This window comes from Aquila chrysaetos, chromosome Z, assembly GCF_900496995.4.
Source record: "Aquila chrysaetos chrysaetos chromosome Z, bAquChr1.4, whole genome shotgun sequence".
NCBI lineage: Eukaryota > Metazoa > Chordata > Aves > Accipitriformes > Accipitridae > Aquila > Aquila chrysaetos.
Window position 1 is genome coordinate 68,193,240 of NC_044030.1, and position 27,901 is coordinate 68,221,140.

A 27,901-nucleotide genomic window follows, 5' to 3' on the forward strand; every position below is an offset into this window, starting at 1 on the left:
TTCTAAGTGTAGTCAATAATGGATCCAAATACTAATTACAGCAGCAGTAATGACAAGTGCAGGATCTTGTGCCTGTTAAGAGCAAAACAGTAATGCCATAGGGCTTTTTTTTAATCCTCAGGCCGATATCCTGAAACCAAAGTTAGACATGACTAATGGTAAATGCTAAGCTAAGTAAAGTAAATGCCATTTACTTGCTCTCTCCCAAAACTTACATTGACTACTATGGTCTCTGAAAGTAGAGCTTACTTAATAAGAAAACTGACTTTCTGCACCTTTGTTTCTTCTCTGGACTCTTACTACTTGTACTCAGACAAATTGAGAAGTGTTCTCATTTCCCTCTGTTACAGGGGAGTTTTCTCTCCAGGAAAACCATATTCTCTCTCTGTTTTGCTATTAAGGTCATGATGCTGTGAGTATATTAGGATTGAGGAGACAAAAATAAGAGGGAAAATAGGTACATCTCCAAAGGGAGGTGTGCTTTAGGGCAGAACAGGACACCTGTAGGAAATGTGATTACTAGGGCCTTATGATATCAGGAAACATAAAATCCTATTGAAGAAAATCCGTTTTCAAAAAGTGACAGAACAAATCAATTGGTACAAGTAAAACTCTTCCTGGGTGGGGGGAAAAAACCCCCAAACTTTCTTCCTTTTGACTTCCATTCTTGAAGAAGGACTGCAAGTGCAGGAGGATTTCCCATACCTTAATAGGCAAAACATTTTGCAGTACAAAATTTTCATGTAATAGGATTTTGGAAAAAAGCTGAGAAGGTATTGAATGAAATGACTGAGTTTTAAGTATTGAAATTAAACATCTGAAATATGACCTCAGTTAGCGGAGTGAGTAGGTTTTGGTATATTTAAAAGAATTTTGTGCCCTTTAGGTGGGGATGTGAGATGTTAGCTGTTAAGAAAGTTTCTTGTGAAACTGCATAGTTACACCTCCAAAAGTCTATCTAGGAGATGAAAGTCACTGTACTTTAAAATTAGGTAGGCAGTCATGTATATGTATATTAGTACTGCTTTGGTGGAAGAGCAAATACTTGAAAGCTATGCTAGAAACATTAAGAGTAGCAAATAATTCTCCAGTTGCAGAGAAAGACCCTTCCATTCATGTCTGTGGCTTCTTGCAAGAAGCCAGGAAGTGGCTAGGAGTTTCTCTTCATTGGTGCTATTTTTAGAAATGAAGTATTAGACCGTAGATTAAGAAGAAACTTGTGTTCGGGTTGTGTGTGGTGAAGAGAGCATATTTTCATTATAGATTATGCATTAGCCAGTAGGGGGGAAAAGTTGGAGATTATTTAATCCCGTTACAAGAAAGTTTCTATGAAATATATTTGTGCACTTTAAAAAGAACGAAAAAGACAAACATGAGAAACAGCAGGATGGAGGAGTGAAGAGAAATAGATCATAGCTGAATGATACTATTGAATGATCAGACAGATGCTCAGAAACAGGATAGCAGGGGAGCTAGCATGGTCACGTAGCTGTCACTGACAGGAGCACATTGCTACCAGAACAGCTCTGGATGCTCCTCATGACTTCATAGACTCACCAAATGTATTTCTCAGTAACAAGTGAAATGCTGGTAAGAGGCATTACAGTAGTATTAACCAGAAGATGTTTCCTAAAGCTCCTGCTGCTTCTGTAGATTACAAGTTTTACCTGTAAAGCTTATTCCTTTCTAGGAAAGAGAGTTGGGTGGGGAGACAGGCAAGGATTTGCTTCTGTTTCCCTTCTTTAAGTCTGTGCTGTAAATGACTTCAAAGAGATGCAAAAGAACCTGAGGCATGCTGTGGATTTTGGGAGGGGTTCTGTAAACAGTCTGAAGTCATTGCCCTCTGTTAGTCAACAGGGTCAAAATAGGAGTAAGTGTTAATGCAGCGTAACAGCAGGACATCTCTATATTGTGCAAATCATGCTACATAAGGACTAATACTATATAAAGGACTCTTGGACATACTTCTAGTTATCAACCTTGGTTGATACTTACTGGAATTACAAGGAAAAAGCTCCTTCCTCTCTTTGGCTGCTTTATTTTCCGGTGTGGTCCTGCTGGCCTCTTTCAGCCCAGACATATCACTGTTGTCAAGAGTGAGTCATGGTAGTGGGAAGAATCTTTGCGGGGGAGCATGACTGCCTGAGCCTATTAAAAGCAGTGTCAGTTTGAAGTTACCTGCTTAGAAATAACACAGAATTTGCCATTGCAGCAGCTGGTTAATAAGCAATTATGCTCAACTGAACAAAAAAAACCCCAGAAAAACCCAGTTGTAACCAGAAGGATAGCTGCTACTTCTGAAACTAAATACAGCAGTGATCAGTCACACTGCCACTTATCTGTGGTATGATTTCTCACCCTTCTCACACCTAGTTTTAGAACAATATAAAACCGTCTGCTGGTAGAAGGTGCAAGAACGGCTTTGGGGAGTTCCTGTACAGCTACTGGAGTTGGTGAAGATGCACCCAGAACTGATGAAGCCTGTAGCCAACTGCATGTGTTCTGCAGGTCATAAAGCAGCTCCAGATCTTCTTTATGACTGGAGATGACTCTCTTAGTATGGAAATGAAGTCTTCACGTAGATACTAAATCCAAGTTTCTTTTTTGATGCTTTGTCAAGCAGAAAGAAAATCAGAATACAGGCTGTGTAAACGAGATTCAAAGACTATTTTACTGGTCATTCAGTGTTGTGGGTTGGCATCTTTCCAAGTTTGCTTTTTGCCTCATTTTCTTCCTCTGTTCAGAAGTAAACCTGGTTTCCCACCTATCTGCAGCTGCATAACCCTTTTCTTTCTAATGTGACTACACATCTGTGCCAACTATCAGAAATGCTTACATGGAAAAAAACTTCGTTACAGCAAGGTATTTTTAGCTGCTGTAAGAAGAGTTTAGTGGGAATAGGAAGAGGAAAGAACAGCCAGTATCAAATCATCAGCCAGCTCTTTTTAGGCTACCAGCATGTGTTCCTTGGACCCACCTCTGCTCCATTTGGCACTGAGGTAGCGTTCTGATCTCCTGTTGGTAAATCCAGAAGCAGTATTAATATAAGACCATTAAAACACCTTTTGTTAAAAGAACTGTGTGACAACTAATTTTTTAAGTGGCTGAACAGTATTTTCCCTAGTGGTGAAATTAAGGTCCCCAGAAATATGCAGTGCTCACCACTTGAGGGGGAAAAAATTATTGTCCAGTTCAGGCTTAGCTGTAGCTTCTTGAGAGTCCAGTGGCAGCCTGACCTTGCTATTAAAGAACACTGGTTATGGATAGGGTTGATCTTTTTGATGCTCCATTTATAGTTGAAAAACTCAGCATGCCAAAACTGTGATGCAAGTTACCCAGAGAAACCAACCAAACATTCCCTAAATGTTTAACTTTGGAAAGTAGCACCTTTGCATCTACAGTGCATGCTCTATGGCTGTATTTACATTGTAAATATAATGCTTCTAAAGGTAGCCATGGCTTTTGAAGTTGGCCATGGAGGGATTTAACAGAAGTTTAGTGTGCTGTCTTGGTGCTTGAAGCCTGTGTTTTAGTTAGCTTCTATGATTTCGCAAGACTGTCAATTAAGGTTTCGTACTTGACCTGAAGTTCCTAGATGGTACTGAAAAGATATACTTGAAATGTTAAATATAACTTCCAACTGTATTGTTCTTCTCCATAAATACGGTAACTATGGTGCCTTTTTTGGTGACAGGATCAAGTTCCAGAAAAAATTCAATGTTTACAGGGTAGATTTGAGAAGCTCCTCTTAGAGCTGAAATAAGAGGTCTGTCCCAGACAGCCCAGAGAAGGAGACAAAAGCAGGGTCTAAGATTAGATGGGAAAGTAATAGAGTTAAATACTGTGAATTTGAGATAACTCATCAAAAGCATACATATACACAACATAAATAGAGCTGAGGGGGGAGAAAAAGCATGGAACTGCACATACCCACTTGCTTACCAGAGTGGTAACATGGTTAACATGCAGCTAAAAAGGACTAGGAACAGCTGGAACTCAATAAAATACACCAGTGACAGCTGAGGAGTGCGATCCTACATGTTATCAGTCATTTATCAAGTTCTGATGCTTCATTACAGCTGGAATATTATGCCAGAAGTTGGTAATACTAAAGGTGACTGGAATTGAGAATAAAGTTAAAAACTTGTCAATTCTATGTATAGTATATGTAAACTTTCTAAAGCTGTTGATGGTCTCCCTGCTCAGAGCAAGATGGGGCTCCCTGTATTTGGAGGACTAAATCTGGATGGTTGCCGGCAATTTTTTTTCTGAAAGACTTACCTGTAGTTAATGCAGGAGTAAAATACTGGTTTGACTTCCACTGGATTCTTATCATGTCTCTGAACATGAATTTCAACTCAACTCTTCGAACAGACCCAAAACAATTTTACGTGATTACTGCTTCTGTATTTACTGCATTTTATAACAACTTTTCTTTTCCTTTTAGCTTTACCTTCAAGCCAGAATGAAAGGAGACTGGGCAAGACTTGTACGTCCTACTCTACAGTTTGGCCTTATTGCTGCATCTATCTATGTGGGTCTCTCGCGTGTTTCTGATTACAAGCATCATTGGAGTGATGTTTTAACAGGACTCATTCAGGGAGCAGTGGTAGCTGTGCTCATTGTAAGTAATTCCTGAGGGGGGTGTGTGTGTGTGTAAATGCTGCTTTTTTTTAAACAGCACCTTAGAATTGCAGGCTGTGTTCAGAGGAAAGCAGACCTGTCTTCTAATGCTTTGAAAATTGCTGGAGAGGGGAGACAACTCCTTGAACTGGGTGTAGCAATAGTACTTCGGGGATCGAGGCAGACTCTGGGCCAATGATGAGATAAGTTTTAGCTGTTAGATGACATGAAATTGTCCCTGCCCAACAGCTTTTCAAATAACAGAGATAGAAACAGTCAACTGCAAAACTGTGTGGGCCTCTATATAACCGTACCTCTTGCTTCTAGCCAAATTCTAAATCTCAAGTACAAATAGCAAAGGAGAACTGTGTACAAGGTAAGCAGAGGGGAAAAAAAAAAAAAAATGCCTTTAAGGATAAGGGCAACAACAGCAAAGTATTTGCCTCTTCTCTGCCAGCTTATACAGCCTGCTTTTTTTCAGTCTGATGGGAAACTAAAATCCTTCACCATTTCTTGTGTGCATTTTGAATGCTAAAAGGGTGTTCACAACATCTAGCATATGAAGCTTAGCTGTACTGATCAGGGAAAAGCTATCCCAAGGAACAGAGAATTGGCTAAACTTGGAGCTGCAGGCCCAGTTGACTTAGTGGCAGCAGTTGTGCTGGCTGTCACCAGAGTGCCATAGTTGAGTCATCCATGGCAAGGGACAGATCAGAGAGACTTCTGGTTCAGAGACATGAGCGAATTGAGGTCATACTGAAGAATTCAGTTACCAAGAACTGAGGCTCACCAGGAAGAACCACCTCCAAGATAAATGTTTTCTCAGTTTAAAGTTGGAAGGGCATGGTTCATTTCAAGACAAAGCTTTGTTTACTTGTTGCAGTCAATCATCAAAACAAATCTTGGGAGCAGCTCTGGGAAACCCTACATACTGCATTAGCTGTTATCAAATGGCTGCATGATGACTAAAACATAACCTTACCCCTCATTTTTGTACAATCTCAGTTTCTAAGAAAAGGAATGCAGGGAATAAGAAACATCAGGGATTGAAGAGCTGAGGGCACTTTTGTTAGGAAAACAAGTTTAGTGAAGGGTGTTGCATGACTGAGAGGATCTTAGAGATGCTTGGTAATAACAAGCAGAAGGTGGCATTACAGTGAACAGAGTTGAAAGGTGAGGAAATTATTTTTTAAAATAAAAACCCCCAAACAAAACCCTTATCTGAAAGAACTGGAGAGTTCTGAAAGCTGAGATAAGAGCATGCTGGGGCAGCAACTGCAAATAGAGCACTAAATTGAGTTGAGTGGATTCAGCATTAAGTGGAAGCTGAAACTCATCTGGTATGCCGCTGAAGCAGCATGCTGGGTCATCAGCCAGCCCTCAGTGTGGAAGATGGTTTCCTCCAGTGCCCTAAACTGTGTTCTGCAGTTCTCACATTTGCAGTGGGAGGGGAGGAGGTGACATAGAAAGGGAAGGGATCATGAGAGAAGGCTTCTCACTTACTGCACTTCATGCAGCATTGTACCCAGCATGTCTACTAGTATGACCTGGTGAAGTGGGCAACGAGAAGAGAGCAAGCTGCAGAACTGGATCAAGGCACCTGTCAGTAGCTGTGAAGGAAGTGAGGTGGTATGTTCAAAGGAATGCAGGAAAGGATAATGTAGGCAGAGTTGGTCTTACAGCTGCTGGAGCTGTGGGTGAGACACGTGTATGGGGGAGGGAGCTACTGTGAACCTTGCCAAGGAAAGCAATCCAAGCTTGTTTTAACCAGCTTTTAAAGAAATGCAAGTGAGAGTAATACTCCAGAGAATAATAGTTACTAACTATGGAACCCTCTTCCTCAGGTAAAGCACAAGTACAGAATAAATTTATCCATACATGTGATGTGGGCGCTCAGCAAGCATATCTGCATATTCTGCTCCTTCATTTAGAGTTGTTTGAACTAAGGCTATTGTAATGAAGCAGTGCCTGACAAGGCACTTAGAGCAGTTAATTAGCACAGAAGCATTGAATTTGGCTTAAACCATCAGTGGCTATGTGGTCAATGGGAGGGGGGGTAATAGCTGCAGAAAAAGCTATTGCAAGAACAGGTGCCAGAATTTTATGAGAGACTTCCTAGCAATTTTCTCATGTTTTAATCTGTTTAAACTTCTTATTAGTTTTGATCACAGAATTTACCTTTTGCAAAAGCATTTACCCATTGTTTCAAAGACTTACAAGTGCAGGAGCTTAACACTGATTTGTTCACTTAGGTTGTGTATGTGTCTGACTTCTTCAAAGTGAGAGGATGTACATTTCAACCAAAAGAAGATTCCCATACAACCCTACATGAGACTCCAACAAATGGAAATCACTTTGGTAGCAATCATCAACCATGAAGAACAACCCACCTCACCTGTCTTGCTCTCTGAAAGGAAAACAATTTCACAAGTCTAACTGTGTAATATAAGTAAATGCCTTTAAGGGACTGCTGCTGCTCTCAGATGCTCACTTTACCTGTATATAGTAACATCCGCCACAGTTATTGTATATCTAAAATTTAAATTTCTGTTGGTTCAAGCTCTTGCTTAAAAGAAAAAGCTATTCAAATTGTAAATTTTTATTGAAAACACGGTAACAGTTATATTACGTACACTGCTGTTTGTACATGCCTTGTTGAAACAACTGTGGTTTAAATACACACCATTAAAAGAAATAATGACTTGAGCTGGAAGTAGCACGTGAAGCTGATGAACTTGTTCCGTAATGTGAATCTAGTACTGTTTTTAGAAGATACTTTCTGTTACAGGTAAAGGCTTGCAGCAAACACAATATCTCTCTTGATTTTTGTAATCCCTATTAAAAAGGAAAACAGTATTAATATCCAGCACTCATAACTGACACTATCACCATTTTAAGTACAGTTACAGGCACATAATACTTTGCAGTAGAGAAAGTGTTAACAAGTCCTAAATAAAAGTCATTGTACATCCATTTTCACTCACAAACTGGGTTAAACTATCCGTATGCATTAAAACACTACCTGTTTAAGTCAAACTTTATAACAGAGATGTTATCTGGAAACAAAGCAATGATGCTGTTTACCATGAAGTCAAAACCAGAAGCTTGTATTACCAAATATTGCCCTACCTGTCACACCCACCCCCCAGTTTCCTTTCATGTGCTTTATAGAATTACTTCTTGTACCGTGGAAGTGGAATACATACCCTCTGCAAACTTATTTTCCAACTCTGTGTTTCCAATGGCTTTTGCAGCCTGGCACATCTGCCGAAGCAATTCTTCTAGCCTTCTCATGCACCGAATTATGCTCCCTGGATAAAAAGAGTGAGGGAAAACTTTGTATCCCCTGCCACATGATGTCACTGAATAATTAAGTTGCTTGAGCCCACTTTGGACCAAAGCAATAGTTCCTTCTCCAACCATGTTCAATTTAGCTAGAAGCCAATGGTAAGAACAGCCATAGGCCTTAAGCTTCATTTCTGTTTAACAGTACATTTCTCCATCAGTCATTTCCTTGAAGCTATCTCCAAATGCTTGTCCTGTTCTTGTCTTGTTCTACTATCTCACAACCTCTAACTAATACCTAGTCAGAGGACTTTCTGGGCTGTTCAGTAATTCCTAGTGGATATTTCTTTCAAGTACTTCTTAAGACTTCCTTCAAAAAACATACAGGTTTGGGGGATTCACAAGTTTGCTGCTTCAAGAACTACCACACATAGATTTGGGGGGGGGTGGGGGTGGGATGGTGCTTTTTATTTTTATTTTTTTGATAGCCCTTAGTTCTTTAGCTACCTTAGTATTCCAGTGCTGGTCAAGAGTCTATGGACCACTCGACCACTCAATTGCATGCTTACAGTAATCCATACAAGCTCGGTCTTGACATAGCTCCTACACTGCAACTTAATACCCACTGTAGTTTGTTACGCATTCATCTCCTTTAACTTACTTCTCAGGTCAGCCCAAGTCACTGTAACAAGTTTCACAAAATTACCCTAATGCTTATGTTCTTCTAGCAGCATGCAAACTGTGCTGTTTCATCATTTCCTCCAGCACCATCTCACACCTACAGTCAAAATTATTATATGCAAAATAACTGTCATAGGGTAAATATGAGGTAAGTGGATTGAGAGCAGCCGTGCAGAGAAGGACTTGGGGGTACCAGTGGATGAAAAGCTGGACATGAGCCGGCAATGTGCACCTGCAGCCCAGAAAGCCAGCCGTGTCCTGGGCTGCATCAAAAGTGTGGCCAGCAGGTCGAGGGAGGTGATTCTGCCCCTCTACTCCGCTCTCGTGAGACCCCACGTGGAGTTCTGTGTCCAGTTCTGGGGCCCCCAACATAAGGAAGACATGGACCTGCTCAAGTGGGTCCGGAGGAGGGCCACAAAAATGATCCAAGGGCTGAAACACCTATGAGGACAGGCTGAGAGAGTTGGGGTTGTTCAGCCCAGAGAAGAGAAGGCTCCAAGGAGACCTTATTGCAGCCTTTCAATACTTAAAGGGGGCTTATAAGAAAGATGGGAACAGACTTTTTAGTAGCGCCTGTAGCAATAGAATAAGGGGTAACCGTTTTTAAACTGAAAGAGGGTAGATTCAGACTAGATATAAGGAAGAGGTTTTTTGTGATGAGGGTGTTGAAACACTGGAACAGGTTGCCCAGAGAGGTGGTAGATGCCCCATCCCTGGAGACATTCAAGGTCAGGTTGGACGGGGCTCTGAGCAACCTGCTCTAGATGAAGATGTCCCTGCTCACTCCAGAGGGGCTGGACTAACTAGATGGCCTTTCAATGAAATACTATCTCTAGACAAGGCATAATATGTGGAGAAAAACTGTCTATATGAGAAGAACATTGTACAAAGCTGTTGGGAAAGTGAGAAGAAAAGTAAAATAATGCTTCTCTTCTTAAAAACATTCAGTAGGCCATGTCAGTTTCTACAGTAAGAATAGTTTGTGTGTCTGAAAAACCTATTGCACGGACTTGAGGTCGAAAAACCCATATGTAGTCTATTGGACACAAAGCCAAAGCAAGTGAACCGCAGGCAGCTCCCCCAAGCATGGCCATGCTGTGCTGTGGCAGGCCCCAGCTCAGCTCTCAAAGATCCTGCTTGTTTCCATTTACAAGATCAGCTCTGACAACTGATCCAGGGAGTACTCATTTACAGGCACCATAGCTTGGGTTGTTGCAGACATACGTTTTTTGTGCATGAAAAAAAATTGCATTTTTCAAATAAATGAATAAATTTTGTCTATACTTCCACAAAGCAAAACAGTTGATGTGCAGTTGATTAATAGGATACTTGGCTCAGTTTACCATTCTTCCCTACAGCTTTAAAAAGCTTCTCTAATTCCTGTTTCTTCCCAACACACACATTTCAGCTTAATTACAACTCATTTTCGTTAGCCAATCAACACTGCTCCAATCTGTGGCAAGCACACTTGCTCTTGGAGGACTCGGGCTTATGCTGCAACCTGAAAAGGCAGCCATTTACTTACCACAACTATGAGCTTTCACACTACTCATAACTGCACCCAAAAGGTATTTCAGACACTTGACCATCAATAGTAATAATAAAATAGCATTCATCTTTAGGCTTGTGAGAGTAGAAGCATGCCATCAACTCAATATTTCTGTCTAGAAAAGTTCTGCTAGTGCCTGTTAGCCTGGATGGCAGCACAAAACTGAACATCAGTCTCTCAGGAGCACAGTCTTTCAGAAAGCACTTTTAATAACTGGGGGGTGGGGTGGTGATGAAAATCTGGTTTAAAAGAAGTGGTAGCTTCCAATGCACACCCTAATGGCTGGACAATTTTCTGCCTCCTTCCTAAAACTGGTGCACAACAGTGAAGCTGGGACTCCCTGTAATAGCAGCAACTCATTATTGCTAATTCCACATTGCCCAAAAGGCAAATACGAAAGTATACCTCCTTTTAGAGCTTTAATAAGCCATTGTGCTGTACCTCATGGTAACAACCTCTATCAAAATTAAGACAGGAAGCACTAATACCTAAAATGAAAATTTGTACTTAAGATCAAAATAAGTACGCTGTGGTTTGTGTTTTGTTGTTTGGTTTGGGGTTTTTTTTTGTATTCTGGTTTTTAATTTCTTTGAAATCACTACAACGACTTGGCTAACCAGGGCAAACTCCCCTGGGATTTAGCAACACCACACTGCAATTAAGGTAAGCGCACTGACAGTATACATCTCAAGTGCTTTCCTTCCTTCTGGACAATGCACAGAAAACCAGCCTATTGAAAGTTAAGGGAAGAATGATGCGTCAACCCCTGCCACAAGAGATGAACTTCTAAAAATAGGTCCAGGAGATCTAATTTTGAGGGAGCTAGTTAGGACTAGTCCTAGGACTAGGACAAAGCTGACCAACTGGCCTTAGCCCAAATATGGTAAATGGAAAACATTACTGCCCTGTGTATTCTGAACAGTCAAGTGCCAACGTGAAAACATAAGCCAGCTACTGTTACTCCTTCTGCATTCCCCTTACTCAGGGTGTCTCTACAGCAGATATAAGGGTCAGACATCCATTGCAATAGAAGGAATCTGCTGAATGCAGAATCAAAGACTGCCAGGATTCCTGTTGCTCGCAGCAATCTGCTTTAGAAAGTTCCTGGGTCTATGCATTGGATTAGAGAAGTGCATTAATTCCTTTAAGGGCTCCCATTTGCAACTGTGTACATACAAACAAGGAAACAGCATTTGAGAGAGGCAAGACAGTGGTGACAGTTAACAACTTCAAAATGGATTTTCAAATACCAGTCATTACACACAGACTTTTAAGACTGGTGCACCCATCCTACTGTTCTTCACAACTTTCAACATAGCTGTTAAAAGATGAAATCAGGTTTTTCACTCTGGTTTGACCTTCAGGTGGGTGGTTTGTCATTTTACAAACTATCTGGGCTTTAAGTCATCCCACTTTTAAAATAACAAAAACTAAGTATCCTTCCTCAAGGGGCAGTTTCTAGTTCTCCAGTTTTAGGAACCAAACTAACGCAGGTGACAGGTTACATCTAGGCTTTTCAAATATCTGCATTGCACTGCTGTGATGAGCCATCCAAAACAGAGACTTGGATATCATCTCCCACTTCTGTCACCAGTCAGCAGGAGGAACCTTCAAGTTACCAAGTAAATAAAACACTTAACTGTAATGAGGACAAGCACAGGAGCTGTACTTCTTAATGGCTAACATTTGGAACACGGTATTTTTCCCTTTAGCTAGCAATAGTAAGCATTACCTTTTGTTGCAAAACTTCAGATTTCTGAGTTTTATAGGAAGTTTTTAAAATGTAGAGATGTCCATTTTAAAAAGTCTTCTATAGATTCTAAATTATCAACAGTGTAACTATAAAACATAGTAAATGGTTTTTTCCCCACTGAGTTTCAGCTGTGCAGATACTTGAATACATCAGAGTTAATAAATCTTGTGATCTATTATAAGGTTATTCGGAATTACCATTCCATGTTATGGAATTACCATCTCACACCTCCTAAAGAAGAACTCATTAACATACCTTCAAAGACATCAGTCATTTTGCAGATGTGAGCAAAGTTAGCTCCATTTGCCCATGTATACACAACATCCATCAGGTTGGGTCTGAAAGAATTTAAGTAATTTTCTTCATCAATTTCCAGTTTTGCTTCTGCTGACACCTTGGCAATTCTTTTTGCACACTCCTTTAAAATAAAATATTTTAAATTTATAGTATGCTTAAATGGATAAAGTGTTTAACCAATAGAAAGGCTTGAATATTATTAGGTACTGCATACTGGATGAGGTTTCCTTTTTAGTGTGAAATTACTCAGAATCAGAAGGTAAACCACTGTTTACATTAAGTCTGCCTGCACTAACAACTTAAGAGTGTAGTAAGCAAGCTTATAAAAGTCTTTAAAGGCATGTTCTAAATTAGAATAAAGATTTTTTGCAAACAAGATAACCCATTATTACACACTGCAAAACCACATGCAGTGCCAGCCAAATTCACTGATGATCCAAAATCAAGTCTTCACCGTGCACTTACTCTATTTGTCTCATACACTACTCATCTTAACATTAACCCCAAGCTCAGATTTCTAATGGACAGATTACCTGCATTTGCCGAAGTGGTCCTGCCAACTGCTCTGTCAATTTTGGCATTTCACTGGACTGAAAAACAAGACAATAAATAAGCACATGCACTCCCACACACTTGCTCTACACCAAATTAAATGCAAAAATAGAAGTTCAATGTGTGCTAGTGACATCCTACATTATTCCAATGACTTCTCAAACCTGTTATCAAACACTGAAATGTACTGAATTCCCCAAGTACTTGTTCCTCAAACTAAATCAGAAAATGAAATATTTCGGTACAGTATGCCAACAGTATGAAAAAATAAAGCACCTGCTTTCTGAGTACTTCCAAAATTCCCTCTATTTAGCTGTTCCATAGTTTTGAACTGCCAAAATGCTGATCATTTACTACTTTCAGTGTTACAAGCTTTTCTTTAAGAATACTAAATGTAAATGCTTTTAATACTTAAACATCAGTGGTTATGTATGAAAATATGACTATTCAAATACAGCAGTATTTTTACGTCCTACCTGTTTAGACCCAGGTACTATTGTTGAGTGAACCACAATATTCTAACTAACAATGGCTTACCTTGGCATCCCTTCTACTAACAGAAGTAATTCATTAGCATCTGCTGCTAATGTGCCTTCCGCATTTAGAATCAACCTGAGTGATACATCTTGCTAGTTACCGCAGTAATATTTCATACAGAAGTTTATTTTTGCTGTATTTTCCTGATGATGCTAAACTTCTATCCAGCTTGTAGGTGGCAAAACAACGGCATCTGGTATTAAATGCCCGTGTTTTGCTTTGAATAACATATGGTCTGTTTTTAACAGCTCTTTTGACAGCAGTTCCATGTGGTACTACCATTTCCATCAATAGGTCAAGGGTACTGTCCAAATAACATAACATGGGCATGTCTCAGAATTAAAGATACACTCACCCTGGAGTGTAGGAGCAGATATTGTTAAGTGTCTTTTTTTAAATAATCATTCTACATTTTAAATTATAAGGATGTGTGTGTATACATACATAAACACAAGCGCATATGCTGAGAATCTATTAATATTGCTTCACTGCATGAAAAGGAAACAGTTGTAGATTCATTACAAGGACTGCAATTTTACACAACCTTCGGCACGTCACTCATGAGGAAAGACATTTCAGCACTGAAGCTGTAATGCTTTTGGTAAGTTCAATGGGAGTTCATGTCAAACACCTTAGGAAAGCATAAATGTGCAATGGCTCGTACTGTTATGACCAATTTCTGGAAATAAATTATAAACAATACTGTTGGTAGACAGGAATGTCTAGAATTCATGAACTGAAGAAGTAACTCACGTTCTCTTGAAATACGAAACAGCTTAGTAGTGCAGTTGCCTGTTCTGCAGATAAGTCATTGAAGAGACCATTGAACATCATTTCTGTCAAGAGTAGTTCGTCAGCACTAAAATAAAGAGAAAGAGAAGGAAGCTTAGGGAAAAGACTTACTGAAATATAATTTTTAAATGAAGTACTATTAATCTGTTTTGTGAAGCAACTGGGTATAGATAAGAGACAACAGCTTCTTAGTTTTTCTTACAGGAACACCAAATACTAATATATAAGCTTTTTAAAGGGGATGCTAATTAGTAAGAGAGTGAGACAGTATTTTACAGAAACTAAAAGCTCTTACAGAACTACAAAGAATCTCTCCTGATAGTTCATAAAAGTTAGTGTTAACTGTTGCTTTATTCAGTTTTTATCAGACAGGACATCAAGAGATTGAAAAAAACCAGAGAGTTAGACAACTTATGAAAAGGACTAAAATTGATACTGCTACTGCTCAAAAAAGACTCAATTGGGTATTTCCGAGATACTGAAAAGAGGAACAAACTTGCTTCAATTTACTGGTAGAATAAAGACTTAATCATGAATTATAAAAGGAAGTGCATGATGTGGATAGAAAATCCAAACATACTATCTGGATAAAACATCGAATTGTTGATAAGAATACACCTTTATTTTTGGAGTTTATCAGACAAATGCACAGGATGGGGAATAAAAAGTAGATTTTTTTACAAAGAAAAGTGTAACTCATCAGCAAACAATTCCTGAAAGTCAGGACGTTGATAAAACCCTGAATTTGCTATCGAATTTTGCAGGGAAAAAAGTTATTAGATATCAAACAAATATAGGTAGCATCTTTCAAACTATCTGTAAGGCAAGGAGTACAGCAGTCACTGTAACTTTTAAAAATACACAATGCTACCAAAACATGAGTTACACTCTGAAGTATTAAAGTCTGATTCATGAGTTTCTGTGGAATCTTTACAATATGTTTCAATATATATGTACCTGCTAAATGTATTACAGTAAAATGCATCACTTCCATAGATTTGTTCTAACAGCCCTATGGAAGCAATTAAACTGTATTCCAAACTTGTCAGCAACTCGGTAATTACTGACAATCGCCGTTACACCCTTGTTTGTGAGTGACTCTGTAGTAAGAGTCCTGGGAAGTGGAACCATAGAAACTGAGACCATCCTCTCATGTAATGTACAATATTCAATGAAAACACACACTATTGCCTAAGCTACGTGAGAAAATAGCCATTGTTTTGGCATTTTCATGTCCACGTTTTAGTTTTAAAATCTATTGTATTTTGTCCTTAAGTTGCTGTCTTTACTGCTTCCATCAGTATATTCCCTTTATGACACAGATCACATAGTCTCTGAAGAATCTTTCTTCTAATGGTCTCTGAACTTTAAAATACAAACATGACATACCAATTTCAGCGAGGACAGTAAGGTGTGTATTCATGACAATAATCACTTTGCACAGAAACCAATTACCTGCTGATTTCACAAGCGACCCGTCCTTTCATCTCAATAACATCTGAAGACGTGGCAAACCCCAGTCTTCTCAAAACACGCTTGCGGCATTTGAGTTCATCCATTTGTAAGACAGTTCTGGCTTTTTTCAGTTCTCGCTTTGCTGCTTTAATATCCATAGCAATCTGGGGGGGTCAGAAGGAGAGAAATTACATGTTGCTGGTTTAACAGATGCATCTGTTTTAAAGACATTGTTTAATTTACATAAAGGCCTCAGAATGATGGTATATGGACATACTAGTTGATACTGACTCTACTAAAAGGAAGGTTTAAAACAAAAAATCAGCTCCGTTTACCCATAGGAAACTCTGGCAAGTTTGGGAAGTTAAGCTATTTTCCCACAGCAGGAGAAAAAACCCAACCAGCCCACACCAAAAAACCACACAGGAAATCTTTGGTTAAGAAATGAGCATCTTCTGAGATCTGTAGTTAAGTCTCAGCTAACCAAATATTCAATCAGATGTAACACAAAGGCATTATTCCTGCTATTAGAGCTCCTCCCGTGTCTTGCAGTTTATCACAGTCACTATCAACATCCTGACAGCAGGGTGTACAGTGCAGACACCCTCACGAAGTCTGCTTGATCCATAAGGTCTTACCACATGCAACTTTGTGCTGCCCATACCAGAACTATCTCACTTCTGTGAAGCGATTCCTGGAGAACCTGCTTTCTGGAGCAGCACAGAAACACAAGAGCTGGTTTTGTGTGCAAGCAGTTTCAGTCTAGCAGGGTAAAACTCTATACAAAATAACTCAGTGTACCGCTTCCAGGTTGGGAGTCAGCTCAGGAAGCAGCAGCACAATGATTTGTGTGGTACACTCCCCAGCTAATAAGCCCCATCAATTCAACTCAGCTCTGCACAAGCATATTAAAAATGATCAGTTTCAATTATCTGTGAAGACTTTACCTACACTGTACTGTGCTACGCCTATTCAGTGAAAAAGACTCTAGTGGCACCCCTCTAAACTTCTAATCCCTGATGACTTTTTCTGAAGGGTTTTCTATTCAGATATACTTCCCATCTGTATCAATCAAGGGCATACCACCAACTCAGCCACTTTGTCAGTGAGATTCAATAATTTTACTGTATTTAAAAAGGATTATTTGGGCTTATTAATTTAAAAAGGATTATTTGCGCTTTGCAAATAAAAAGAAAAGCAAGTAAGAAAGGGACTTTTTACTGTCTCTCTCTCCAGCTAAATATAGATACAGTGTTTTGTTTTGTATTTTTACCTGTGCTTTTTTTTCACAAAGTTTGTATACAGTTTCCAAGTTGGGATCATTGTGAAGAGGATGCGAATACATCCTATGCTCAAATGCCTCTACTTTTTGGATTACTTTTTTCAGTCCTTGATCTTTGATGCCCATGTCATCAATAGGGTCTAGTAATGGTACTCCATCAGGAAATCGCTTCTGTACTTCCTAAAAGGAAAAAAAAAATTAATTTTTTTTTTTTGGGTGGGGTGTGTGTGTAAGATTAGTAGTAGTAAAATAAACTATACTTCTACAAATCAGCTGGCACAAATATAGGGACACAGAAGGCAGTAGTCTGTTATGTGATGTTTCAACAGTTTTCAAAAACAGTTTAAAATGACTGTTGACAAGGAGAAACAATTGTCATTCATTGTGGCTTCCAAGCCCTTTTAAGAGTAAGGCTGAAGATGTGACACCAGCTTTAGACAAATTTCTTTAGAACAAGTTGTCTTGGGTTCAAGGGTACCTCACTAATCAGAGCAGAGAGCTTACACAGCCTCGTGGAACTTACCTGTATAGATTTTAACACACTTTGCCTGTTGTCAATAGGCCTCAGGTCTTTCGGTATGTAAAGTCGGACACTGCTGATAGCTGAGAGGAGATGTACCAAAACAGGAACAACCTATCAAAGACAGTACAATAGCTGATAAATCAATAAAAAGTATATTTATTATTACTGTTCCATAGCAAAACTTTACAAAGGAAAAGGAAAACTGAGTCCACAAGGACACAGCAGTGAGTAAAGGAATATCAGGAAGCAGGAAAATGTGGGTAATGAGCTAAATTATTAATAAAGAAGAAAAGGAAGTTTGCCCAAATGGGGAAATTCTGTATTCAGTTAAGTCTGGAGAGAGGCTACAAGTGGAAAAATTTTTTTTTTCAGTTTTTCCATTACCTTGCCTCTTATCTACCAGAATACCTCTTATGATCCAAACCAGAGAACTTATTGTCATATACTTAACTAGGAATGCTAATAATAGAGAACATGAAACCAGCAAATACTTATTCATACCTATCAAAACCATGAAGACACTATGAAGAATCAATCCTGTATCTCAAGCTTTAAATGGACTTTGTGAAAAAAACACACAGACAAATTAAACAACTGACTCTCGTCTGAAAATTTTAATTGTTTGTCTTGATATAGGGTTTCAAATTGAAAATTTTAAATAATGCAAATGCTTTCACTAAAAATTTAAATTTAATTTTAGAATAAGATAGCCTTGCAAAGATGAAAGGGTCTGAAAAGGTAAAGAAATAAAAAAAAATCCTGTTCCCAGAGACAGAAGATACTGCTAAGAAAAGTATCTGCCAAACAGCATTGCTAAAATTTACTACTCAAGGATTATAAAAATTCTAACTAAATTCTCAAATCTAGAAGAACAAATGCACATCACCCACAAAATCCTGCACAATTATCCAAGAAAAAAACAGCTTATAGACACTTGTTCATCTGCAGATTTTATCACATATGTAGGTCATTTTTATAACTTTGTTTATATTACTGCTATTGTCTTTCACCTACTGATTTGAAATCTAGAACACAAGAGTAACTAAGTTTCAAAGCACTTCTTATATGGTAACAAATTTTGTTCACAATTGAAAGTTTCCTCTTCAGTGAAATCAGCAACTTTTTAAGAAAGCAGAGTTAGGTGTACAGCTCCTTTCTCTTCCTTAACGCATCAATCCCTCTTTTACCACAGTTTGCAAATGCTTTGGAAATAGAACCTTTAAGAACATTTATAAGAAACTATTGAGAATAAACATGTGTAACAAACCTGCATCTCGCCTTTCTCATCAGGTTTGGCTGGCTTTGCAGCCTCAGTAGCAGAATTTTTCAAACTCTCTTTGCTGCAGTGTAGTAGCACTTCAACTACATATAATGGGTCCAATTCACCAGAATTTGGCTGTTGAGGGCACAGAAAAAACAGGTCCATAACAGTTATTTTAAAATACCAGCAAGAAAGGAAGGAAAAAGCATTTTATTCAATATTAAAGGTATGAAATGAGCTACTGCTCTTAGCAGAGTATCAGCTCAGTCATGCAGTATATTCTAAAAACTACTGTATCAGTATTGATTGAAAGATCCCTCACATAGAAAAAACACACTTAAAAAATTCATTACCCCCTCCCCATCCTCCCTTGCCAGTGTAGCCTAAAGTCTACTAGCAGCTTTAGGTGCTTCTGCCTTTTCTTCTAGATGTAACTCTTTCAAAGTAAGCCAATATCTTTTGTAACCGTAATGCAAAATACTGGCATCATGCTAGTGGTACCAAACTTTGCGTTTTTTTTTTAAAAAGCAACAAAATTTGGGGCATGTCTTTCATTTGCACATTTGCAAGTTCATGTTTTTCCCCACAATAAAGACCACAGAAAAATCTTTCAAGTGTTAACAGCTTGTATCTGCAGCAACCAGGAAGCTGCATCTTGCAGGCCACATCTTTATACACCCCAAAGTGCACACTTTAACATCTGACATTCATTTAAAGAACACAAACATGCAGGTATGGTGGTTAAAGACTATTGTTCACAAAGTCATAACCTTTATTATACACTGCTTTAAAAAAAACTGACGTTAGCTATTTGACTGTATCAATATGCACTAAGGTTGCTCAAATACACTCCTAATATAAGCAAATATTTTTATGACTTTGAATAGAACTAAGTTATAGGCCTAACACTGAAGGCAGACATCATCTTTTAAAATACTATGCGCAAGCTTCTCTGCTTCCAAATACAAGAGAGAGAGAAAGAGAGAACAGTCTTTCAAAATCCCGTGTTAACTCAGTTCAGTTTTACTAGGCAGTATTTTTCATTACAAATCTACAACATACTATTTTCTTTCATTGCATGCAAAGCAGGGTGGAGCCAGCTAGCATTTCTAAGAGATTCTCAGAAGGACTATGAGAAACTGCCATAGTAAACTAAACAGAAAAAACAGGGTTATCCTGTTCTACAAGATACATAATTTCTTCAAGAAATGCAATTACTTGCTGGGGAAGAAACTGGTCCTCTGAATTCTATCCTAGATTTGCAGAACGCACTCACAGCAATGTACAAGACCCATACCACTGCTGTTCTCTGAATTAGAATTTTAAAATAATATCCACATATACCAAATCAGTATCCAGCCAAAGCCATGGAAAGCATAATGCTGACTTGAATGAAGAGACTAAACTCATAGCTGCACATATATGTTACAGAAAATACTAGAATCAGAGATGTCTAGAAAATTATGAGGAAAAAAATATTTCTATCAGTAACTGTATTGTAAACCTATTAATAAAGCAGGAGTATAAATGTCATGAACATCTGCGGTTAGTACTACTCTCTATAAGTTTACATATACCGATGGCTTTTAGACAATGCTAACCAGACGTGACTTAATCTAGAACTGCTTTTTGAATGTGTACTGTTTCCTGCAGTGGTTTCCTACAACATTTCAGGTACTAAACCCTTGAACAGGAACAGCCATGTTTTTAAGATGCAAGAGTAAAAGGAGACTAGAACACCCTGTAAAAATTTATTAGTCACAGACATCTCTGTCATGTCAAGTTTGAATGATCTTTTGATTCATGCTGCATCAATTCACATGCTTCAAGGATAAAATTCTGCCCTCTTTGGCAGAATGTTGCATGATTAGGTGTATTCCAAGGATTTTAGATTTGCCCTGAAACATCTATCACTTCATATGCCTGAAAATGAAACAAGATAAGACAGCTCATCATATCTGCAAATCAAGAAATATGGTACAGATAACAAATTCAGATTCCCAGATTAATAACATCAGACTCACAGAAAATTCAATGACCATGACACAGCACTAAAAACGATGTTTATGTAGTAAACACTATAAACAAACACGAACAGAGAAGTACATATATTTAATTATCATCTAAATACGGAAGACCATATTGCCACATCTCAAATTTTAATATCTATTAACAGACAAAAATTTATGTCTAGAATCAGGGATCAGATGACAATATGGACTACAAACAGTACAACAATAAAACTAGCATAGTGCTGGTATAATCTAGTGGAAATAAAATTTCTTACTCAAAAATATTGGGATTTTTTTATGAATTCCAAAGCAAATAGCTACTTTGCTGCCTACTATACTGTACTATATGTAGGAAGCACCACTGCTTGAAAAAAATTCTTCTGTCTACTGTAATTCAGGATAAAGTGCTATTTGCATTCACAATTTAGTGGAATACTGCATCGTGAAATAATGCTGGAAAAACATCTAAATATAATTAACAATTAACATAACTGACAATGACTCATGTTTTTGCTTTCACATTGCAACGAACAAAGAAAATTACTCAGTGAAATACAGACATACTGTAACCCTAAATGTCAATCTTAATTACATATATTCCTCACTAGAAAAAGGACTTCATTAGCAACTATGATACAAAGAAAAATTTACAACTAAAGAAAAACTAGTAATACAGACTGAATTCAACACCATTTCTAAAAGTAAATCCAAAGAACTGTCACAGCTTACAAGTGGATGAACGTTTAAAGACATGGCATAGTAGTGATATATTTCCAATACTAAGTATACTACTACATTAAACAGTAATGGGGAAAAGCATCTGTATCCCAGGACAAAAACACATTGAATAGACACATTAGGATGGGTAAATAACAGCTTCTTTAAGCCGTTTGTTTTGCTTCTGCTCATAGAAACTAGTCTTTCCATACTGATTTTAAAAGTTACATAGCTTTAAGTCTGTTCCATAATTTTCAGCACCTATTGTCATTCTTTCCACAGAACTCAGAAGGAAAAATTCAACCCAGCTGCTAGAGTGACTTAATGAAAAAAGTGCTGCTGGAGCCAGAGCCATCTCCTGCAGAACACACCGTAATTTCCAAGCTAATGTTCAAACCTAAAGACTTTATACAACCAAGAGATAGGCCAGATAGGGAAGGCAAATATATATGTGGACAAAATATGACACAGATAGAAGAAATGCCTCCAGTGACACAGAAGTTGGCAATTTTACATAGAAGGCTGGTGTGAGGGGGCAATCTGTTTTACCACTCATGTGGCTCTACAAAAAAAGCAGGCTAGAAGCAAAAGTTAAGCAATAGCAGTAACAGTCCAGTTTTCCAACTTGAAAAAGAAAGAAATATGACTTCCAAAAGGAAGATGGAAAACCAAAACAAAATTTCTTTTAATAAGTACTGCATGCACACATTTTTCTCATTTCCTCTTTAATGAATCTATATTAGAGAGGTACCAAAAGGTGCCACTATGTACAGGCGCCACCAGAACTTGACAAGACAACTTCTCATTTAGACCTAGTAATTAATGCCAGTGGTCTCCTGCCAAAATTACAGCAAAAATGCTACCACAGAAAAACACACTTTAAACTTAGGTTTTAATTTAGCCAGCAGAGTAGCCTGTCAAAACATTTCTGAAAGGGAGACCAAAACATCAGCTCTGGAGTTATGTGGAGACCAACTATAAAGATGGATTTTTTGGAAGAAAAAACAAATCTGGCTTCTATTGCATCACTGTCCTCTGTATTTTCTTCCACATTTCCCCAAATCCATTTGTATTGTTTTGCTCTCTTTGTATTTTAATTTCCCAACACTAAACTCTACCACAGGAGGACAAGCAATCCCATGTCTTATGCACGAGCTTAGGACTCAAAACACAATTCTCCAGTTTAAGATAACCTTCTGTGTAGAGCCAAACATCAGTTTCCCTATCTCTCGACGCTCACTTATAGGTCCTATAGATTTTCTGAGGGTAGATGACATAGTATCTTTCCCACAAACAGCTTAGTGTAGCGCTGTTGGAGATGCCTCAGAAACAAACTAAATAGCTTGAAACGTTTGTAGTGCCAAGTGCACTTTTGAACTACTTATCTCAGATACAAGCAAGCATTCCTCCACAAATATACCAGAAATTAAAAAATGAACACAGGACTTGGGGTTTGTCCCACCTTCCATAGTTTTTTTTCTTATACTTTCACTTCAGGAAGGGCAGAACTTCTTTTAAATTTGAGGGGAAAGGAAATTTTTTTTTGCCTTTGAAAACTACAAAGAAAATTAGTTTTATCTCATTTGCAGAAAAAGCAGTAAGATATATATTTTTCTAATGGAGAGAATGTGTATTTTACCTTAACATTTGATTTCTTAGAGAAATTAACAACCACTCCCCATCCAAAGTCATCACCTTCATTCTTCACCTGAAAATATTACAAGAATGTTAACATAACCCATGTACAATCACGTCCTAGCAAGCCTATCTTTTTGTATTTCTGATACTTCCAACAGCACTCATGGACTATTATTCATCATGAAAACTGTATTTCTTTTAATTCATTGTTGAATGTTTAACAAACATAACGAAAGTCAAAACCGTTGCTCAGTGTGATGCATGTAATTTTTCAAGATGGTAAAATGGCAGACACAAATGAACCCTGCAAATTTCACTGACAGGTAGAGATTTGAAATAAAAACAAAACAAAAGAAAAATCAAATTACCTTTACCAGTCTTCCTGGCTGTAGAAATGGCAAGCAATACTTTGGTTTGTGAACATATTCTTCAATCTCTTTACCCAGTTTTGCAAGCTGCTGTCGGATTTTGTAGTATATGACCACATTTTCTTCATTGGGAATTGCTATTTTGTTGTACTGTCCTTCCAAATTATTCACTCCTGTAATAGAAAGTAAACTCTCATGGCAATGAATAACTTCACAGATTTAGAAATCAGTGTTTCACTTTCAGATCTACATAACTAGTGTTTTGTCACCATTTTTTGCATTAATTTTCCATTTACAATAATCCATTCTCTGGAAAGCTACAAATCTATAAATGTGTCAATAAGATTTTATTTACATGAAATAAAATATTAATACTAAAAATTTTTTTTTTTAAATAAACAAGCCTGAGAAAACAAAGAAGGCTAGACCCCCAATTGTCCAGGCATCACTGATTTAGGGTTGCACAGAACTTGGACAAAAACTTGCAATGATTTGTAGGAGGGTATTCACTGCCTACCAGAACTCTCCTACCTACTCCTATGAAAGTAAGATTGCTCAAAGACATCTTCTAACAGGATGTGTTCCAACAAGAAGTAAGTTGTTAAAGTATGTTCTTCCTAACCTGTTTTAGACTGATTTCATCAGTTGGAAACCAGTATTTTCTTCCTCCAACATTTTTACACCTTCTTTAGGCAAATCGATTTTTATTAGAAGCAACATGCTTCATTCTCTCACACTGGTAATATCACTAGTAAACATAAATTTACACATTATAAAGATCTCTTTTTCCTCTCTACCAACTCACCCTCTTGCATGCTATTTGAATGCATATGGGTGACTCAGAAACCCCAATTCACTGGGACTTGAGAGACAGCTCAGGGAAGTGCTCCCTATTTTTAGCTGCCAACTTTAAAGAAAAAAGCTAGCAATCCATACTCATGGTATAATTTCCTCCTTGATCTAAACAACCATTTCTCTCCTTTGAGTTTTTAACTGCAGCTAAAGCAACTACAAAATTCTAATGCCCAGTATAGTGCCTAAACAAAAAATGTCCCAGAAACATGAAAAAGGTTCTCCAGCTCCATTTTTCTACTTAAACAGCAATACTGGAATGCCAGAATGAAGACCTAGGCATGCCAATTGGAACAGGGAGGTTCTCAGGAAATGCATACTGTATTTGACTACTAATATCTTAAATACTGCACCTGCAAACTAACAGCAACTCTGCAAAGGGAATCGAAACCCGCCCTCTGCATGTCTATCACGGCTACACGGACACACACTCACACTCTCTCTTTTAATATTCAATTAACAAATGAACAGATGAACTGTTCATTCATCAGTGGCAAAGGAAGTAGTTACCTCTTGTGTTCTTAAGATTCTTCTGGATTAAGGTTTGAAAGAGGCCTCACTCTCAAACACTGGCTGAGATCTTTGGAAACTGACTTTGGCTCATGAAAACCACTATTTAAAGATCATGGCTCAAAATTTAGTTACTCAGTGGAGTGCAAATAATGTCTCAGTCCTCTCTGAATTTTGCTTTGTCTTTTAATTAAACATTTTTTCCTATACCACTCTGAATGCAGTGTGTCTGAGCTCTTTTTAGAGACTGTAATGAGATACTAAAATTATGTTTCTTGTAGCTAAGTTCTCCATATCAAAACAGAGTAAGCCTTTTCTTCTCTGCACCTCTAAAAAGCTGCAAGAATTTTTAAATTGTTTTTCCTTCCTCCTGTCCTACAGTTTATCAATGTGACAACCATTCTTGTCTGATTCACGAGAGGAAAGCTCTCTTCATAGATTGACAGTGTGTATCAATATAGGTCCTAAGAACAAGAGAAATTACTCTTCCTGAAACTGCAACATAACAGCAAATGGTGCAGTGGCAACTGTTGGCAGGAAAGACAAGAAGTGCACAGGTATAAACTCTTATAAGCGTAACTAAGTGTAACTATTCAACCTCACAGTGGAGCATCTTTAATACTGACTCTTGTGAGTACAGCATACAGAAATACTTACTTTCTACTATTTCTGGAATAGTTCTGTAATGCTGGAACTGATAGAAGGATTTTTCTAACATGTATTCAGGGTTAATTTCCTCTACTCGAAGCAAGTTCAATACCATGTTGTATGTCAGGTGGAATGCACTGTTTAAAGGATCAGCTGAACCCTGAAAAAGATCCAAGAACACCGTCCAGTTAAAAAAATATCAATTGCAGTATATAAGAATGTATCAAATAAATCATGACACAGTGTTTTCTATGAAGAGCTGCTTTGATGGGTAGTACAACTTGCCTTGAATTTAGATTACGTGTCTCATCAAATCCTAAGCAATTTTATTATGCTGAATATATAACAGTATTTGTATGTCTCATCATATCTATAGTTATACTACAATATTATAAATTAGACCTGGATGAAATGAAAAGTTTAGATGAAAAACTTAGATGTTTCTTATAGTCTATTATTTGGATTCCATTATTTTAACTTGAAAATAATAGTTATTTAACTATTTAAAGCAATCCATTATTTTAACACTCTGGAAAAACTTATTTGCACAACTTTTTCTCTTAAGAATTACTGATCACACTGGTGTCTTGGGAAGTCTGTTCAAAAATAGATAGTCTACAACTTCTTTAACTTAAGTAATGTCTCGTTATAAAATTAATTTACTTTGCAGGTTGCCTGAGAGAGGTCATGGACTTTCCACTTGTGGAGATATATAAAAGCCATCTGGACATGGTCCTGGGCAGCCTGCTCTAGATGACCCTGCTTGAGCAGGGGGCTTGGACAAGATGACCTCCAGAGCGCCCTTACAACCTCAACCATTCTGGGATTCTGTGAAGTTTGATTTTTTTTTTACAAGGTGGTATTTACAAGTATTTTGAATAACCTAAGAAGAAAGTATGCTGGGAAACTATTGTGGGGAAATACCACATCACTACCTTCTTTCCCCATTCTTATTTTCTAAGAACATCTACTACTGTCCTCTGTCAAAAAAAGGTACTGGACTAGGTAGACGCAGCTTTGGCCTGATTCACGATGATGTTTTACCCACAAAGACGACTTCATTATCATAAGAAGAGCAAACATTTAACTGATATACATTAAAAGAACCAGCTATTCAAAGAACACACAGAACAGTTAAACAGTGTCCAAGAAAGATGTAGAAGACCTCAACACTACAGCCTCTCAGAGCAAAGGACAAACTTGAGAAACTGTCTTTAACTTAAGTGTCAGCATAGGTGGCCATCCTAATAATCCAAATGAGAAGTCACTGCAACCAGATGACAGAGGCCCCAAACTTCTGAAGTATGAAATTGCCCAACTGTGGTGCATAACCTTTCATTTCAAGTAGCACTGGTATCAAAGGAACAAGTGCCTGACAGTTCTTCAGAAAGGATCCAAGGAAAATCCAGGAGTTATGAAGCAGAAAATTACAATTTCTGTAAAATGAAAGGAGTGGAAACTAGAAGCAACAGACAGCTGGAGAGAATACAGCAGAACAGCAGCATAAATAGACTTTTTATAAACCCAAGTTAGATCTCACAAATCTTTCAGAGCTCTTTGAAGATGTTAACAAGTACGTGGATTATCATACCTCCCTGATTTGTGAAAAGCTTATGACAACACAATCCCTACCCCCACCAAACTAATGTTATCAAGTCTTTTAAGGGATTTTAAAAAAATAAACTTGTGAATTACTAAACAGAAAACCAATGTAATTTGGTATTTTTTCAAAACAAAATTTCCAAATGGAGACTCACAGAGGTCTGGACTTAAGAAATCTAGAAAAGGCATAGACAGAAAAATAGCAAGGTCTGCTAAAAATACCACTAGATCACTAAAACTACCAGCAATCCACAGAGTTGCATGACAAGCAATAAAATGGCAAGTGAAATTTAACCTGAAAGTATATTGTAGGAAGATGAAGTGCAACAGTTTGCAACAGTTTAGTATTTACTGTTCATTAAAGTGACATATACCTGAAATAAAAGAGGTTTACTTAACAAGTGTTGTCATTGCAACAAAGCCTATGAGTAAATTCAGTTATGACTAACAACTAAAACAGATAACAAGAAAATGAGAATGTTTTGAGACATTTTTCATGCAACTATATGACTGCTGAAAGTTCAACATATTCTATCAGACGTTTTAGAAGCTCAGAGAGGGCTGACACTGGGAAACACGCTCCTCTACACCTTCTTTTAAGCTCAAGATTTGCTTTACCTAAAACCAATTATACTGTATCCTCTTGCAACTCATTTTTTGCCTTTTGCTATAATGTAAGGTATGTAGCAGAGATACTCCCTCATCATATATAACAAAAAAAGCATAGGCTATTAAAGAAACAACTGATGACTAGTTTAAATATGCAAATGCTGAAATTCCCATCAAGTGCTCTATAAGATCAAGTTAAGTGTAATGGATTTTAAATTACATTACCACAATATACACATTTTTCTTTCAATTTTAAATGTACAGTCAGGAATTCTGATACTACATCCATTGATGCACTAATGTCAGATTTAATAAGAGACAGTTTGAATCTGAGACTCCTTCACATGTAGGATTG

General features: G+C 37.7%; 2 protein-coding genes across 4 annotated transcripts in view; one reads left to right on the forward strand and one right to left on the reverse strand.

Moving 5' to 3' along the window:
* Nucleotides 1–7,329, forward strand: part of PLPP1 (phospholipid phosphatase 1) — a 69,370-nt gene extending 62,041 nt beyond the window's left edge. For both annotated transcript variants that reach the window (XM_030003421.2, XM_030003420.2), the window contains exons 5-6: nucleotides 4,448–4,624; nucleotides 6,876–7,329. In XM_030003421.2, the coding sequence (XP_029859281.1) occupies nucleotides 4,448–4,624; nucleotides 6,876–7,001 (303 nt within the window). In that variant the 3' untranslated portion in view covers nucleotides 7,002–7,329. The remainder of the gene's footprint in view (nucleotides 1–4,447; nucleotides 4,625–6,875) is intronic.
* Nucleotides 7,207–27,901, reverse strand: part of MTREX (Mtr4 exosome RNA helicase) — a 50,869-nt gene continuing 30,174 nt past the window's right edge. For both annotated transcript variants that reach the window (XM_030003418.2, XM_030003419.2), the window contains exons 16-27: nucleotides 25,345–25,495; nucleotides 23,326–23,498; nucleotides 22,959–23,027; nucleotides 18,597–18,725; nucleotides 17,330–17,440; nucleotides 16,798–16,986; nucleotides 15,525–15,688; nucleotides 14,031–14,136; nucleotides 12,722–12,778; nucleotides 12,147–12,309; nucleotides 7,830–7,934; nucleotides 7,207–7,458 (exon numbers count right to left, since the gene is read on the reverse strand). In XM_030003418.2, coding sequence (XP_029859278.1) covers nucleotides 7,406–7,458; nucleotides 7,830–7,934; nucleotides 12,147–12,309; nucleotides 12,722–12,778; nucleotides 14,031–14,136; nucleotides 15,525–15,688; nucleotides 16,798–16,986; nucleotides 17,330–17,440; nucleotides 18,597–18,725; nucleotides 22,959–23,027; nucleotides 23,326–23,498; nucleotides 25,345–25,495 — 1,470 coding nt within the window. In that variant the 3' untranslated portion in view covers nucleotides 7,207–7,405. The remainder of the gene's footprint in view (nucleotides 7,459–7,829; nucleotides 7,935–12,146; nucleotides 12,310–12,721; nucleotides 12,779–14,030; nucleotides 14,137–15,524; nucleotides 15,689–16,797; nucleotides 16,987–17,329; nucleotides 17,441–18,596; nucleotides 18,726–22,958; nucleotides 23,028–23,325; nucleotides 23,499–25,344; nucleotides 25,496–27,901) is intronic.